The sequence below is a fragment of the Mus caroli genome, chromosome 15 (assembly GCF_900094665.2).
Source record: "Mus caroli chromosome 15, CAROLI_EIJ_v1.1, whole genome shotgun sequence".
In the NCBI taxonomy this organism is placed as follows: domain Eukaryota; kingdom Metazoa; phylum Chordata; class Mammalia; order Rodentia; family Muridae; genus Mus; species Mus caroli.
This window is the reverse complement of record NC_034584.1, coordinates 31,122,456-31,139,980: the sequence shown is the minus strand read 5'-3', so window position 1 is coordinate 31,139,980 and position 17,525 is coordinate 31,122,456. Positions and strand designations below refer to the sequence as shown.

General features: G+C 45.4%; 2 protein-coding genes across 4 annotated transcripts in view; one reads left to right on the top strand and one right to left on the bottom strand.

Moving 5' to 3' along the window:
- Rnf19a (ring finger protein 19A, RBR E3 ubiquitin protein ligase) overlaps positions 1-3,972 on the top strand; it is a 44,781-nt gene extending 40,809 nt beyond the window's left edge. The window contains exon 10 of one of the 2 annotated variants that reach the window (XM_021183294.2): positions 1,846-3,972. In XM_021183294.2, coding sequence (XP_021038953.1) covers positions 1,846-2,542 — 697 coding nt within the window. In that variant the 3' untranslated portion in view covers positions 2,543-3,972. The remainder of the gene's footprint in view (positions 1-1,845) is intronic. The other variant, XM_029469666.1, reaches the window with a different exon arrangement.
- A 4,347-nt stretch (positions 3,973-8,319) lies between these two features.
- Positions 8,320-17,525, bottom strand: part of Spag1 (sperm associated antigen 1) — a 61,526-nt gene continuing 52,320 nt past the window's right edge. For both annotated transcript variants that reach the window (XM_021183224.2, XM_021183225.2), the window contains exons 16-19: positions 17,022-17,148; positions 10,615-10,752; positions 9,271-9,639; positions 8,320-9,173 (exon numbers count right to left, since the gene is read on the bottom strand). In XM_021183224.2, coding sequence (XP_021038883.1) covers positions 9,042-9,173; positions 9,271-9,639; positions 10,615-10,752; positions 17,022-17,148 — 766 coding nt within the window. In that variant the 3' untranslated portion in view covers positions 8,320-9,041. The remainder of the gene's footprint in view (positions 9,174-9,270; positions 9,640-10,614; positions 10,753-17,021; positions 17,149-17,525) is intronic.

Genomic DNA, 17,525 nt, shown 5'->3' with positions numbered 1-17,525 from the left:
GAATTATCCCTATCAGTGGGCACAGTCTCTGAGAAAACAGTGATATGTTCAGAGGAAGAACTCCATTAAGGAAAAAAGTAAATGTGTGGTTGTGAAGAGCAGGGAGGAGAGGCCTGTGGTGTAGAGAGGGCTTGGGTTGCTGAATGATGAAAAATGTTCTGAGGTAGGAAATGCTGATGGCTGTGCCCACAACAGAAAAACAGTAAATGTACCTACTGCTATTTTTAAACTTGAAGCATTAGCCCTACCAGACCTGAGACCCTGCGTGTAATTAACCCACAGCCTGACCTCCTGAGCAAAAGTTTAAAAATAAAGAAGAAAAGTAGAGAGAGACTTTAGAAAACTGTTAATAACATGCATTAACAGTGGTTAGATTTAGATAAAACTTGGAGAGATTGTAGAAAGTAGGCCTGCCTGGCTTCTATCGCTGCTACTCCAGCTTCTGTGTGCCAGGCTGCCCAACAGGGAGAGCCTTCCTTGACTCAGGTCAAAAAGCACAGGTACTTTTTGTAGTGTGTGCACCTTGGTCTTGAATCGCTTATGTGGGTTGTCCTTGTATGATACTCCAGGGTTCTGTCTGTTGTATGTAAGGGCTTCTCCGTACACACAGGACATAGCACACACATAGTCAGTCACTCGAAGTGCCCGGCAGAATTTCAGGGAAATGGTAGCCTGTGGTCCCTGATAAACAAGGAGAGAAGATCTGTGCCCGTGCTTTCTTCAGTGACATGACCTGGACTGTTCACTGGCCCATTATTATCCTTACTGACGCTTAGATCCACATTTGGTGCCAGAGTTCCTAGTCCATCCCTCATTGAGCACACCAGGATCTCTCTCCCCTGTCACTTGGTTGAGGGGCACAGGCACGCCTCCTTCTTCCAACACTGTCTTTGATTTTTAGAATCACTACTTTCATTTTCACTCAGTGCTTCTTCATAATCATCACTTGAATCAAAAAGAGAAAGGCTAATCCTTGCTAAGTTCTCCCTCCTCAGAGTAAGAATTCTGTAAAACATCACCACTTGTTGAACTTAGCAGTGAGTTGACCTCATCCATTTACCCATTGAAGTGCTCAGTTCGTTACTTTCTTGCTTCATGGTCAATTTTCCCCCTAAATCACTTCAAAATACAACCCAATCAGACATTTGCAATCAGCTAACATCATGCTAGCTCAAGACTTAGCAGCAGTTGGATGTTATTTTTATCTCTTGGTAACAAGGCCTCTGCTAGTCCTTCTATGCTGGGAACTCGGTTTTACCGACATTTATGTTGTTCCCACTATAGTGGGAACTTGGCCTGATTGGGTTGGAGAGAAGGCTCAGCAGTCCGTACTCCTTTTCTAGAACACCTAGGTTCAGTTCTCACTGAACCCACGGTAGGTGATTCATATCTACCTGTAACTCCAGTTTCTGGGGATCTGATGCCCTCTCCTAGGCTCTGCTGCCATATACCCATATTCAGATACTCTCCTGGCCTCTGCTGGCACCTGCTCGCTCACTCATGTGTGTGTGTGTGTGTTTTAAAAGAAGTATTAAGATGATCCTCTTGCAGTGTTCATAGTGATGTACACCTTTAATCCCAGCACTCAGGAGGCAGAGGCAGACGGCTCTCTTAAATTCTAGGTCAGCCAGGGTTGCATAGTCAGTTACACCCTGTCTCAAACACAAGGACGGTCCTCTTACGTGTGGTTTTGTTAGTAGAATGTAATCTGCATTAAAATGCTCCAACCACTTCTCTGTGTAGGTTTCAGAATTCTCATGGAAAAGCCTCTCTGCCTTTGTTCTCATCCCCACAGAAATACCAGTGAAGCCAGACTTAGCTTTATTTCTGTTACTCTCATTTCAGAGAAGGGAACAGTATGGAAGTGCAAGTGGATATTGAATCAAAGCCATTCAAGTTCCGACACAACAGTGGAAGCAGTAGTGTGGATGACAGTGGTGCTACCCGAGGCCACACAGGCGGGTCGTCCAGTGGCTTGCCCGAAGGTAAATCCAGTGCTACCAAGTGGTCCAAGGAAGCAACAGGAGGAAAAAAGTCAAAAAGTGGTAAACTGAGGAAAAAGGGTAACATGAAGATCAATGAGACCAGAGAGGACATGGATGCACAGTTGTTAGAGCAACAAAGCACGAACTCAAGTGAGTTTGAAGCGCCATCCCTCAGTGACAGCATGCCGTCTGTAGCAGATTCCCACTCCAGTCATTTTTCTGAATTTAGCTGCTCAGACTTAGAAAGCATGAGAACGTCCTGTAGTCACGGCTCCAGTGATTGCCATGCCCGCTTCACAGCTGTGAACACCCTTCCTGAGGTAGAAAACGACCGGCTGGAGAACTCACCACACCAGTGCAGCAGCGCTCTGCTTTCCAAAGCTGCTTCCTGTTCAGATGTCCCACAGCCCAGCCATGCTGCAGACGAGCATGGTACCAGCAGAAGTGGAGGGAAGCCTGTGGTGGATTTGTGCTTTGGTGATGCACTGAGAGAGACAAACAATAACCACTCGCACCAGACAGCAGACTTGAAAGTTGCTGTCCAGACTGAAATTTAGGCCTGTGAATGCTGCAGAGTAAGAACCACTGAACAACCTTGTTGGGAGCTGGTTGAACCATGTGCGACTGTTAAGCTTAAGTTACCAGCAAAAGCCAGGTTTCATAATCGTAATGCAAATACATTTTGTATGTCTAGCAAAGCATTGTGTTTCATGTTGATATTAATTACCAAATTATGAATTGAAGGCTTTAAAGTGCGTTAGTACAAGATAGTAACATAAGAAAAAGGCATGTTTTGTGTTCTTGTCACAAAACACTGCTTGATGCACATACCTGTGTATTTAGATAGAAATTTGACTTAATTTATAATCATACGATACTAACACTGTTCTACGGCATTCTTAAGGAAAATGGAGGCTTAGGGGTAAGTGGTTAGTGACATTTTATTGAAACCACTAAGGGATGGAACTTGACAGATTACTCAGTATATGATCCTCTTTGTAACATTTCTCTTCATAACTGAGCTTAAATTTCATTTCTTCATATGCAATGTGGATATCAAGCTTAATGCAGCCCATTGGTAACCATTTGGATACTTAGACACTTGAGCAAGATTGTGGCAGTTTTTGCACAACTCTGAAGTAGAAATACTTGGTACTGTTACATATCTCAAGTGTGGTTGTTGCCATTTTAGAAGACGGTAAAAGGTAACTAAGGGACTGACAGTGGCAGAAGACAGTCCCATTAGGATGGAAGTGTTAGTCACCTGTCACTAAGGCAAGTTAGTGCCCTTTGATTCTTGGTGCCTTTGGGAGAGACTGGGTTTTATGAGCCTCGTCATTTGAGGATTTTGCTCTATCATTTCCCATAATGTCTTCTCTAGTCACCTTGGATTATATAGAAAAATACAGGAAATAGGTAAACATGAATGTGATTATTAACTACACTGAAAAAGTATTCACCTACCAAAGACACACTCAGGCTTTAGTAAATTTAACGTTACATAACCTCAATTTTTAACATGTATATCTTTTTGAACCATGAAATCAAAACAATGCAGAGCTTGTACCAAGCTTATATAAAAGGTCTACGTGTGGCTTTGTTTCCTTTTGCTTTTGTTTACGGGGGATGTTCAGCTGACACGAGCAGAAGTTGGCCAAAATACTGCCTGCACTATTGACTTCCCACACAGCTCTCCCGGCAGACTAACCTCATAGTGGTCAAGTACTCCACCTTAGGTGTTTCCTCTAAGTGTTACCATTATGGTGCTACTGAGCATTTTCTTTTGATAAACAAGGAAAATGTCCGGGCTGCAGTCGTGTGCCGTCGTTTTCCTCGCTGCATCCATTAATCTGCTTAGATAACACTAGTGCCAGTTCTTTTAGCTGATACTGCTCATTATGGTATTTGTACATTTGTTTGCATTCCAATTTTGTTCAGTAATGAGTGTGTGAACAGCAGACATGAAATAAATGTAAATACTAATGGATTTGGTGTGTGCCCAGGAATTTTTACAACAATGGATTGCTCATTTGTTATATTAGTTGGGGTTCTCTATAGGGACAGAATTGATAGAATGAATCTATACAAATAGAAAAGGAGATTTGTGGCTTTCTATGGGCTGTGGTCCAGCTAGTTGAACAATGGTTGTCTACCAGTAAAACTCCAAGAATACCGTAGCTATTTAGTCCATAAGGCTGATGTCTCAACTGGTCTTCTGTATATGACAGAATCCCAAAGAAGTAGGCTCTAATGCCAGTGAAGGAATAGACTTCACTTTTGCAAACTGCAAAAGCTTCCTTCTTCCGTGATTTTTATCTAGGCTGCCTCTAGAAGGCATGGCTCACACTAAAGGTGGACAGATCTTCCTACCTCAAGATCCAGGTTAAAGGTGGGTCTTCCCATTTCAAATGATCTAATTCCGAACAATCCCTCACAAATGTATTCACCTGATTGAATTTTAATTCCAGACGTAATTTTTACTATGTAAAGCCATCACATTTGATATGTTGCAAAATTCATCAGCGTTACAAGCCATTGAGATGATTCTGGGTCTAGCCCAAAGAAAATATTTGCTGAATTTCTCAACCAACAATATTAGAACTAACCTTTTTCTCCATGTCAGATTTCCACCTTTATCCCCCTCCTCCCTGTGGATTCTATTTTATCTTTTTTTCTTTTTAGTTCTAGCTGTCCTGGAACTTACTATGCTAAACCAGGCTGGACTTGAACTCACAGAGATCCTCCAGCCTCTGCTTCTTATGAGTGCTGGAATTGCAGGCATGCACCACCATGCCCAGCTTCTATTTTATGAACACTGTGTTTTGGAATTTTTTTTTAATTTATACAAAAGCTATAAAGGTAAATTTTTGATGGCTTTTAAAAATTAATATGTGAGCCGGGTGTGGTGGCACATGCCTTTAATCCCAGCACTCGAGAGGCAGAGGCAGGCAGATTTATGAGTTTGAGGCCAGCCTGGTCTACAAAGTGAGTTACAGGACAGCCAGGGCTATACAGAGAAACCCTGTCTCGAAAAACCAAAAACAAAAATTAATATTTGATGGGGCGCTATAGATCATACCTTTTTGAAGTCAGTTCTGTTCTTCTACCTTTATTTGGGTCCTTAAAATAAAACGCAGGTTGCCAGGCTTGTGCCACAAAGCACCTTTACCTGTTGAGCCATCCTGCCAGCCTGTTACTTACAGGACTCTGGTTTTTTGATTTTTATTTGGTTAGTTTTGTTTTGGGGGGAGTTGTTTTTTTGTTTGTATTTTTAGTATGTTTTTGGTTGGTTGGTTGGTTGGTTGGTTGGTTCAGGTTGTTGTTGAACTTATGATTCTCCTGCCTCAGCCTCTCAAGTATTATAATTAGATTCACAAAAGATCATGTCTTGCTATTTGTTGTTTGTATGTGCTTTGTATTTGTGTGTTGCATGTGATAGATGTCTTGTTAGTTTGTCTGATTGTATCATTCAGACCTGATCTTGATCAAACTCTAGCCCTAAATTGAATGTACAGTGTTAGTTTTTCACTTCTGTTTTTATGTATTGGTGTTTTTTTAGATCGGCTCTCACTGTGTGGCTTTGGTTGGCCTGGGATTTGCTCTGTAGAGCAGGCTGGCCTCCACCTGTCTTTGCCTCCTTTGCTGGCATTGAAGGCATGTGCCACCACACCTTTTCCCATAAGCCTCAGTTCTTATCGTTCCAAACATACTGTCGATTTTTCACTCATATAACAGTCATCTCTATAACTTCATAGATAAGTTTCTTTAGGATTTTATATGTAGGAAATTACGTCAGAAATTACGTCTGAAAATACTAGGATGGAAGCTTTGCTTCTTCCTTTCCGGTCTGGAAACCTTTTGTAGCTCTGCTGTTTGGCCTGTTGTACTGACTTCAGCCTCTAGTAGAGTGTGAAGCAGGACTGTGAGAGTGGCCATCCTAGCCTATTTTAAGTCATAGGTTTCTGCTCCTTTAGCTTTTACTCAGTAAGTTCCCCGAAGTACAAACTGTTGCCTTGCAGGACTGGTCAGGAGGCCTTGGGTTTACCTCCTTTCCCACCACCTAGGCAGAGCCCCCCCACCCCCACCCCTCCACCCCCCAGGTGTGCTTGGGTTGTTTTTCTTCCATTTTTTTTTTTTTAATTAAGATGCAGTTCCCATATCATGAAGTGTCATGTTCAGAAGTTCTTACTCTGATCAAAGGTTTTTATGGCCATCACTAACTGCAGGACATTTTCATTAGCCAGCAGTGGCTCCTCTGGAGCATTTGTTAACACTCAGTCAGTGGATGGAGGCATTTCAGTGAGCTCTGCTTTGTTATTGTTATGACCGTGTTCTCATATATCCTCTTTTCTTGGGTCTAGGAATGATTGGGCCAGTAGCAGTTGTGAAGTTTCTGAGAAACTCGACACTGTCTGTTCTCAGCAGCACTGTGTGTGATTGCAGCTCTGGCACACTCGCCAGGACGCTTTCTTTTTTGTTGTCGCATCTTGGTAAACCCCTGTGTAGCACACGGTGAAACTTCACTGACTGAATTAGCTCCCAACATACCACTCCATTGTAGGAAACGGTCATTTCTGCTGCACAGACAAAAACACTGACCTAAAAAGACAAAAGCATAGAGCAATGGCTGTAAACCTGACTCAGGCACTGTTAAAACCCTAAGGGAAGACAGATAATCAAGTTGCTTTTCCGCTGTCCTGCCATGTGTGGCCTTGGTGTGACACCGAAGATTCTGCAGCAAAGCAATTTAGTCCTTAGCTCTTCTTTCTCATGGACTGGATGGAGTCTGGCTTAGATTCTATGCCATTGTCCCTGTGGTCCCTAGGGCCCTTGAAAACTCCATTCACACTTTTTTTTCTACTAGAGAGCTTTATATTTGATGTCATTGGTTGTTTTTTTTTTTTCCCTCCAAATTAAGAATAAACTAAGGGTTATCCCCACCAGTGCTTCTTTCTTAGGGTCATAAATAGTTCCCTTCAGTATTAGTGGTTGCATATGGAGCTTCTCAGCTAGTGGGCTGGCCATGCGTGAGTTCCAGCTGTCTGAGGGCTTACAAGATCTGACTGACTCTGCAGGCACTCCAAGAGGGGGCCAAAGAGTGTCTCCTCTTCAGAGTCTTCTCAAAAATTGGAGCTTCTCTGATCTGACCTTGGAAAGCAGCCTTCCAGGTCCACTCATTGAGCACCTGGCACTCAGCATACTGGGCCACATGCTGCAGGTACAGTGGTTAGTGTGTAGGGAAGGGTAGGTGATCCCTGTGGCCAGCTGCATGTGAGAACTGTCACAGGCCAGTACCCAGGAGGGGGGTGCCAGAGCTCCAGCACCAGTCACTTGTCTGCCTCTGTTTCTCCTGGAGATAGCATATGTAAAATATTCAAGGTGGTCATCTTATCCTCTTCCAGTAACATGGGTGAATGCAGTTTGTCACCCTCCCTATTCAGAGGAGTGTCCTGAGTGCTGTGTGGTGTGAGCAGCAGAGTACACTTGAACAAGCTATGACACCATAGATACCATCTTACGAGACTGCCAATGTATGAATATGCAACAATCTATTGCCCACTGTCTACAAAAACAATATTAAGAAGGAGAAAACATGTAGTGACAATTCTGGAATTTTGGTTTCTCTAAATAACACAATATTCTAAGAATGTTTTTATTTTAATCCTAGATACAGAGATATGGGCTGCTTTGGATTGTCCACAGCAGCTATGATTTGCCTCATGCTCTAGCAGAGGCATGGTTTTGCCAGCTGAGATAACTTCTGTTGGTGTGTTGTTTGAAATCCTGAGTATTTTTCAGAGGCTATATAAATGCTAGGGTCCTTCAGGGGGTTGGTTGTAGTTTGTTAGTAGTCATGATCAAAGAAACAAAAAGGAAGAGATTCAGCAACCTCCCTCCCCACCCCCAACCCCCATCTAGTGATAGGAGTGAAACCAAGGGGATAAAGTGTAGGAAAAACCTATTTGTTTACAGGTTAGAGAACTACTTACAGTAGGTTTCCACCTCAGGACAAAGGAGAGACATGCTTGAGGGAAAAAAAGTGGCAGAGTTGGGAAGGTACCATTTACCCACGATGAGTCTTAAATATTGTAATTGTAAAAGTGAGATATGAAAATGATGTTCACCTAACTTTAAAATGAGCAACAGAATATTGGAAAGAATGCTCCTGGGATTCAGAAGGGGATGAGGACACACTGGGGGAAGACCTGAATGCTGAGGCTTGCAGAGACAATTCCGGGAGGCTCATCCCCATCCTTAAGGATAGGACCCAGTGCTCTCGTCTGGCCTATGTAGCCTGCATGTACAAGATATACATACAGACACGCAAGCATACTCACATTAAATAAAGGCTTGAATGTTTATTGTATAGAAAATAACCTTTAACACAGAGAAAGGAGTATCCAGTGACTTTTTCCACTTGTTAGAGTAAAGAAATCATAAAGCAGAAAACAAAAAGTTGGGGTGGGGACAATTCAAATACAAAAGCAGGGTGAATTTGTTTCATACACTTTTACTGCTTACAAGCAATGTAGAAGACAAAGTCACACTAAATGTTAGAAAAAGTAACTCCTTTAGGGCTCTAAATTAATACACTAATAATGATCTCATAGACATTAAGTGTTGAATTTCATCTCAAGTGACAGTAAGCCACTTCTCTAAAGTGGATTTTGTGCATTTGAGTGGGAGAGAAAGTGATGGAGTCGAAACTGCTAACATTTGCTTTTAAAGGACTAAAGTCACTGATTCCTGTCAAACCTGAACTGCCACCACAAAGAATGTATTTTAAATTTTTAATGGGTAGGTCATTAAAAGAAAATGTATTATAAGTTAGAGTATAATTTGCCAAGTTCTGAATATAGTTATTAAATATAAAGGTGTTGGCTCTAGTACAGAAGAGAATATTTACAATAAATAAAAATCAGATTATAGAATATACATGTTCTACATATAAAAATAAGTACAACATCTGATGTCCAAACAGGGATCCTTCTGGGTGTGGCTTTACCCATGCAACTGCATCACAATGTTTGCTGTCTTGAACTCAGCAACCCCAAGTTAAAGCTCATACTGCCTTCTTAGGGCTTGTATATCCTCTGCCGTCAAACCGTTGGACTGTGTGTCTGACAGACCATCAAGCAGCTGCGCCATCTGCTCCTTTTGGCCTTTGTTAATTAGTGTCAGCATCGTCTGGAAAAGGGGGAGGGTGCTGTGAGCATAAGCAACACTTTGGAAGTTACAGACCCCAGAAACGGCAGGTTCCTCCCAGTCGCGCACTGCTGCTTACCTTAAACCTCTCTGCTTTGCTCAGATACAGGAGATGCTCATAAACCAGGGAAGGGTCTTTGGCCACAAGGTGACTTTTCAGTGACTGAATGAGGAGGAGGAACGTGTCCCCTTCAAGTTTGTTACTTAGCAACAGTGGCAGGTCTTTGGGTGCAGTGATGGCTAAAAGATGTGCACAGGCCTCTTCATCTTTCCTGGCACTGATAGTGCTTAGGACCTGTCCAAACTCATAGGCATTACTAGGCTTGAAGACGTCGAGTTTTTCTGCTGGTTCTGCAGACCCTCCGTCTTCCACACCATCTCTGGCAGGTGGGGAGGTAGCAGAGGACTCTGCAGGTCTCTCGGGCTCCTCATCACTGCTGCCATCAACCTTCCAACAGAAACTACAGCACATCAGGTCACTGATACCAGGCACATACATCCAAGTCACACAGCACTGTCAACTGAGAGCCACACTCAGTGTTTTAGTAAAATTCTAAGAAAATAAAAGTTTTAATACATTCTAAAATACGTAATTTCTTTAAGAAAAAGAAGTTAGAAAATAAGACATTTTTAGAAGTTATTCTACATTCAAAAAAAAAAATCTGAAAGCCTTTCAGGATTAATTTTACATTCATTTCCATTTTCTTATATTTAACAAAATGATCCTACATTTTTCATGTCTCTTAAAACACTCTTTTCTTGCTTAAAGGGGAAAAGTCATGGGTTCCTACCTGTTGCCTCTTAGTGGAAATGTCAGACCATAAACAGGAAGTTAGCATTCATGGATATACAGTAATTTATGTCCTGACATTCTTCATTAATGACAAAGCAAATCATGTGGCTTTCTAGGCATCGCAGAGGTAGATATGATGGCCAGGCTGTCTTGGAGAAGCCCAGGTTATTAAAGAATAAAAAAAGAAGAGAGATGAGGGGCCGAGAGAGATCGTGTGTGCCTTCGATCCCAACGCTTGGGAGGCAGAGACAGGCAGATCTCTAAATTTCAGGCCAGCCTGGTCTAAGTGACCGAAACAAAACAACAATGAAAAAAGGTCAGTCAGCCTGGAAAGGTTTCCACCAGGGGTTGGCAGGGCTGAAGAGGAGTCCTGTCCATGTCTGCATGTCTACTCTGAGGAGAAGCCAATGGCCTGTGGCTCCAGGGCAGTGAAAACAACGTCCCCCAGGGACATCCGCATCCATGGCCCATGCTGAGAAACACGGTGGCCAATGATGCAGCAAAGGGCAAATTCTATCTTCACAACATTTTCATTGACAATCAGCATAAAAAGGGAAAGGTCCTGCAGAACTCACAGGAAATAACCTTAGATTCTGTGTAAAGTCTCAGCAGGGTATGAAATACAAATACCTCTTGGACTTGGATTCTCCTCCTCTCCCTTCCTTTGCTGGGAGGTGCTGTGTCATTCTTAGTGTCTAGGTGCCGGGCTTCACTGGAATCTGGGTTTAGGAGGACTTGACTGGGGTCTACCCCACTTTCCCGGCAGTTCTGAAAAAAAAAAATACAATGATAGGGCGGTCTGTATGGGTATGAGGTTCCTGGGCTAGCCTGGGCAATAGTGATGTGTACAGGTGGCTTCTGTCAGTGCTTCCATTCACAGTGGGCACGTGGGTGAGTCTGCTGTGAGACAGTATACACGACAGCAAGCCTCCTTGTAGTGAGGATGGCACAGAGGCAGGCAGCCAGGCTCCATTCCACCACTACAACCTTCTGTGTTGTCCAAACTCATCCACTGAATGAAAGAATGACAGGTGTGACCTGACTAGCCTGAGTTACTTTTCCTGTTGACAGAACAATTCCTGACCATTTAAAGGGAGAATTTACTTTGGCTCACAGTTTTCAGGTTCAGACATCATGGCAGGGAAGGTATAAGTTAGGAGCGGGCTACAGCTGGTCACACATTCAGGAAGCAGAGACGGGATGTCTGTGCTCAGGTGCCTTTCTCCATGAAATGTCGTCTCGCACATTTAGGGTGGGTCTTCCCACTCTACCATAATCTAGATAGTCCCTCGAAACATGCCGAGAGGTGTGTTTCCATAGTGATGTTAATCTTATCAGATTGATGATAAATATTAACCATCACAGACCCTTTAGTGAGACCTAAGACCCTAAGCAGGAACGGTGCACAGCATTGTTCTAGCAATGTTCTAGATACTCTGGAGGCTGAAGCTTTTGGAGCCCAGAAGTCCAAACCCACCCAAGAGCAAAAAAGCAAAATGAAGTCCAAAGTAAAAACCAGCTTTCTCAGGGCTGCAGCACAGCAGGCACCACAGAGAGTAGCTTTTCTAGTACTCTTGCTCCATAGAACCTTCCAGAGCTGTTTCCTTTTGAAAACTGGCCAGCACCAAATCTTAACCTCACTTGAGGGTTGCACAGATAAGGTGGAAGAGGAACTCTAGTAGCTGAGACAACTTTGCCATTTCAGCAATGTTCTGGAAGTACAGACCAGAGCCTGACTGGCAAGTACTTCAGATGCCCCGGGTCTGCATGCACTGGATGCTGAACCAGAGGGTACAGGACACCCGTGGAGACAAGCTGGACTACCACACCCGAGCAGAACCTCAGAGCGCGAGTGTGGGTTATTAAAACGTTAGTTGCTTGCAGACTCTAACACATTCTGCACCATCAGTAACACACCCACATACCACTGTTGGACCACTCGGACAGACGTTCCGGGGTAAACAGATAGTACCTTCACACTGAGGTGTCCTAGATGGGGCGCAAGGGTGAGAGGTAAGCATGTGACTGGAAGGCAGGGCGTAGTGTTGACAACAGCTCACACACTTACCACCCTAAGACCATCTCAAGCTCTGCAGTCATGCCCAGAAGCGGGTGACAATCCAGTGCAGCCCAATGTCAAGGTCTGAGAATAGGTCTGGGAGCCGCAGGCAGGCTGGGAAGTGGACACACTCATGAGTCTGCCTGAGGACCAGTCTGTTTGGTTGCAGGGGTAGTGAGAAACCCAGAAGCACTTGGAGAGGCACAGGAGCACCAAGGGTGCGGGGGCAGTGGGACGCAGGGTGGGACAGCAGAAGAGGTGGGGCGCAGGGCTGCCAGTCTCCAGGAGTCACTGAGCAGTCCCTTTGTTTGGAGATGGGAAGAACAGCCTTGTCCTTGTCCTCTATGGTTTCTTAGATGCCATAAGAGGAAACAATAAAAAGCAACAACTTGCAATATATCTGAGTTGTCTTGATGCAATGAAGTGAAGCAAGACTTGAGATGGGCACAGAGGGGAGGGGCTTCCCTTCTGTTGTCAGAAAAGCTGAGATCAGCTGGAGGGGAGGAGTCACAGAAGAGCAGAGTGCCCACCAGAGTGTGGCTCTAACAAAAAGGAAGTGAAGTTGCAAACAACCAGATTGAGAGACAGCTCCCTGGGCAAGAATGCTTGCACTAAGATCAGATTCCCCAGAATGTGTACAGTAATATACAGTAGTGAATATCATGCACACACTGCCGACATTCCTACAGGGAGATGAGAGGCAGTGTCCAGAGGATGCCTGTAAGCCTGCCAGTCTAGTGTGCTGCACACCCTGGTGAATAGGAAATCCTGTTTCAAACATGATCAAAGCAGAAGACTGACTACTGAGGCTACCCTCTGCCTCCACATGTGTGCTTGCACATGCGTGCAAGCATGCACGGGCACACATACAGGGGGTGGGCAAGTAAGTGGGGAGAGGCAGGGATGGTGGGGAGCAGGGCAGAGAGGGGGAGAAAGAGAGAGAGAGATTGATTTTTCTTAAGCTGCTAACAATCTCTAATGCTTTTTAATGAAATGACAATGGGCCTGGTGAGATGGCTCAATGGTAAAGGTGCTTGCTGTCAAGCTAGGCTACCTGAGTTTGATCCCCAGGACCCCCATCATTGAAGAGAGAACCCATGGAGGACCCTCTGACCACATTTGTGCAGTGGCACATGCTGACAAGTGTTTTTTTGTTTTTTTGTTTTTTTTTTTTTGGTTTTTTTGAGACAGGGTTTCTCTGTGTAGCCCTGGCTGTCCTGGAACTCACTTTGTAGACCAGGCTGGCCTCAAACTCAGAAATCCGCCTGCCTCTGCCTCCCGAGTGCTGGGTACAAGTGTTTTAAAGGTATAGTATAGTCACATATGGTAATGCAATTAAGAGGTACACTTAAACTATTACAGTGATACTTTATAGGGTGCTGCCCATTTTGATAAGTTGGGACTCACAGACTGTTACTGCTATAAACTTAAGAAAGGAACCATATCTTACATCTAACAACAGCAGCCGGCATATAACCAGCCAGCAGCAAGTAAATTCATAATAAAAACCAAACACGTAGATATTTCTTCTTTTAAAGAACTGGAATAGATTTATTTAAAGACAGCTTCGAGTAACAAACTCTGGACAACCTTCAGCTTGGAGCCTCAGGCAGAGAACCTGCCACCTAAGGTGGGCCTTGTGCTCCAAGCCCAAGCTCTGACACATCTTATAAAAGCTGTGGTGGTGGCAGCGGCAGTGGTAATACACACGTTTAATGGCAGCACTCAGGATGCAGAGGCAGCCAGATCTCCAAATTCAAGGCCAGCCTGGCCTACAGAGCAAGTTCCAGGCCAACCAGGGCTACACAGAGAAACCCTGTCTCAAAACAAACAAACATGGCCTCAGCCACTGGACCTTGGGTTTACATGGCGTAGCCCTCAACCTACTGAACAGATAGGTAAGTGCCAAGCCGGAAGCCAAGCCAGGAAAACAGGCTCTGGGTCATAATCAAAGGAGAAAGCGGCCCCAACTGGATATTATTTGTCTGTGCCATCATAGACACTGCTAAGATTCACTCCAAGAAAGTATAAGATCCCAGTCCTTATTAGACAGAGCCTCTGACCTCAGTCAGCAGGAAAGGTCAGCATGAGGTAGACCTGTTCTCGGAGTGGCCGTACAGAGTACGTGACGCTGGCCACACTGGCCCAAAGCCATAGGGGAAGTCAGTGGTGGAGATGTCTCTTGCACTTAGGGTGCCACGAACCCTCTAAAGGGTCTGTATGTGAGGCTTACAGATTACTTATGCTACCAGCAAGATGGCGGAAGGGAGGGCTGATGAACAGACACAGTAAGTATGTGCCACAGCCACCACTCCACATGGCTGCATCTGTCCTGGCTGCTGGAAGCACGGGCCTGGCTCTACACAGCCTGGGAGGAGGTGAGATCTAGAGAGGCCTGATAGTCCGGGGCTTACAGATAGCTGTTGTTTTGGTACTCAATGCAATAAACCCTCCACATGTCCCATTCAGTGACAAGAATGGAGTTAAAGTCCCTCTCCCAATTCATAGCTGACGTTCTAACCCGTAACACCTTAGAATGCATCCATATTTGGAGAGAGAGTTCTGAAAGAGTTCTAAATGAGGTGTATCAGGTGGGTCCTGCTCCAGTGTGATGGCTGGCTTATCAAGTAGACATGTGAACACTCACAGTGTGGGACCATGAAAGGCAGCCTGGTTTCTGGTTGAACTAGGTTTGAAACCCCGGTGACCCCACAGGTGACCTGGCAGGGGATAACCCTGCAAGGAACAGAATGGTAGGTGTTTTGCCACACTCCTGGACACCAGGCTCCTTACAGGACGCCTCAGCTTTCCACACTTCTGTGACCATCAGTCACATAAGGGCAATGCCCCAAGCCCCTCCGTAGGCAGAGGACGTGCCCACAGGTCACATAGCCTCAAAATAGATCTCTATTTAATGAGGTACCTAAAGGTCTGAAGGGCTTAGCCAATAAACTCCCCTTCCCAGACACTCCTCCCTGCAAAAGGTATTTAACCTCAGGCCTACCCTGAGAAAGTGGGGTACGGTTTCACTCATTGCTACTCTCCACTATGACAATAAATGCCTTAAAGCCATGGACTGTATCTTCATAGGGATTCCCTGTGAGCCGCTCTAGTCTCCCGCAGGAGGCTTCTCTCTCAGTGCTCCCTGCCACGGCCTCCACCAAGCCAAGCCACCTTTGGCCCTGGCTAGATCCGGCCATGGGCCCCCACTCCATTCTCAACTCTTCCACACGGCTCCCAGTGGAGTCTGGGTGCCCAAGAATCTGAGAAACAGACTGTTCCAGCCTCTCTGCAGGCCCGGGGACCCCCAAACTGACTCGGCAGTCCCCGGGGACCTCAGACTTCGCTTCTCCACCCCCGCTCCCCCGGGGCCAGTGTCCAGCAGCTTCACATAGCCCGACACCCACCTGGCGCTGGTGTGGGGTGAGTGCAGTCAAAACTCCAGTGTCATGCATCCTACCTCCACGATTCGCTCTAGCCCTGTGGCAGACTGGACACGGGAACCCCCATAACCCCACACACAGGGGAGATAAAGAGGAGAGAAGGAAAGAGAAGAGAAGAGAAGAGAAGAGAAGAGAAGAGAAGAGAAGAGAAGAGAAGAGAGAGGAAGAGGAAGAGGGAGAAGAGAAAGAAGAGAAAGAAGAGAAGAGAAGAGGAAGAGGAAGAGGAAGAAGAAGAGGGCCAGGGCATGTACCAACTGCCCTCCTAGTACTTGAGAGGCTGAGGCAGGAGAGCACAGTTTGAGGCTAGCCTGAGATACATACTGAGTTCCAGACCACCATGAGCAAGAGTGTCTGAATAAGATCCCTCTGTCCTCAAAACTATATTGCAGGAAATGCATTCTGTGCTGACTGGCTAGACACCTGTAATGTTTCTCCCTATGTACATTTCAGAGAGTATATTCTTCCCTGACAGGTCCCTGGTGTCTTAGGATTCTATTACTGTGAAGAGAAACTGTGGCCACGGCAACTCTTATAAAGGAAATCATTTAATTGTGGCTTACAGGTCAGAGATTTAGTCATGGCAGGAGACGTGATGGCATGCAGGCAGCCATGGTTTTGGAGAAGGAGCTGAGAGCTTAGCAGGCAGCAAGAAGTGAATGTCACTCTAGACCTGGTTTGAGTGTTTGAAACTTCAAAGTCTGCCTGCTAGAGACACACTTCCTCCAACAAGGCCACACCTCCCCATGGGCCTACAGGGCCGTTTTCTTTCAATCCACCACATCTGGTAACATTTTCCCTACACATAAACATTCAGTGACCCATATTTCTATGCAGAACAGTGCCTGGGAGGTAGAGACAGGAGAACCAAGTTCAGGGTCAGACTCCACTATCTAGGGACCATAAGCCCAGCCTGGGCTACATGACACCCTATATTTGAAAAGCAGAAAGAAAAAAAAAAAAGATTTCCATTCCAGAGAGCTAGCATACAGACAGCACATTTATACAGAGCCTTCTTTCTTCACAATGTGGTGTAAGAATGCCACTCTAGTCCTACAGGGGCCATCAGCTCAGAGTTCAGGCCACTGTAAGCCACTGAATCTCGACAGCAGCTCTGCCAGCTTCCACTACATGTTTCTTCTCTGCCTCCAACCTCAGTCTCTGCTGGGAACTGAAGGCACTGTTAGTGCTTGAGTTTTTGTTTTAATCCTTCCCCCCCTCCCCCCTGCTTTGGAAGTTCCCTATATTTACACAGTAACACAGCAGCCACAAGCCATCTCCCTTAAGGCGAACATTCCCTGACACCCTACGAAAGTGGAGCTGGAAAACGGTAACCAAAATGCTCACTATGGCCTGAAGTGGAGCTGGATGGAAACAGCTGAGGTGAGAGTGACAGCTAGAGCCATGTTGAGGCTGCTGAGCAGGTCAGTGTATCCCAGGAGTCAAACCACTCGGAGATCAGGACCCTGACATTTACATTCATGAAACCACTTGTTGCATTTGGAGATAAAATTTCACACAGACAGACACGCCCTCACCTCCAGTCCTTTCTGGGCGAGCGCTAGTCTGTGGCTGGCTTTCACATTCTCGCCGTCTATCTGAAGCGCCTGGTCACAGTTCAGTTTTGCCTCTTCAAACTGGCCCAGCTTCAGGTAACAGAGAGCCCTGGCACACATAATGCAAGAAAAGGAGAGGACGCTGATCAGTGTATTTAGACAGCTAGCGGGGCTGGAGAGGTTAGCTGTGTTTAAAAGCACTCGCAGCCCTTGCAGAGGACCTGAGCTCAGTTCCCAGTGTCCACAAAGGGTAGCTTATAACTGCCTGCTGTAGGGAATCTGACACCTGCTTCTCACCTCTGTACCCATGTGCACACACCCACACACCCATGTGCACATGCCCACACATGTGCACACCCATGTGCACATGCCTGCACACCCATACCCACACACCTGTGTGCACACACCCATGTCACATGCCCATACACCTATGTGCACATGCCTACACACCCACAAACACGCACACTATTAAAAATCTTAAAAAGC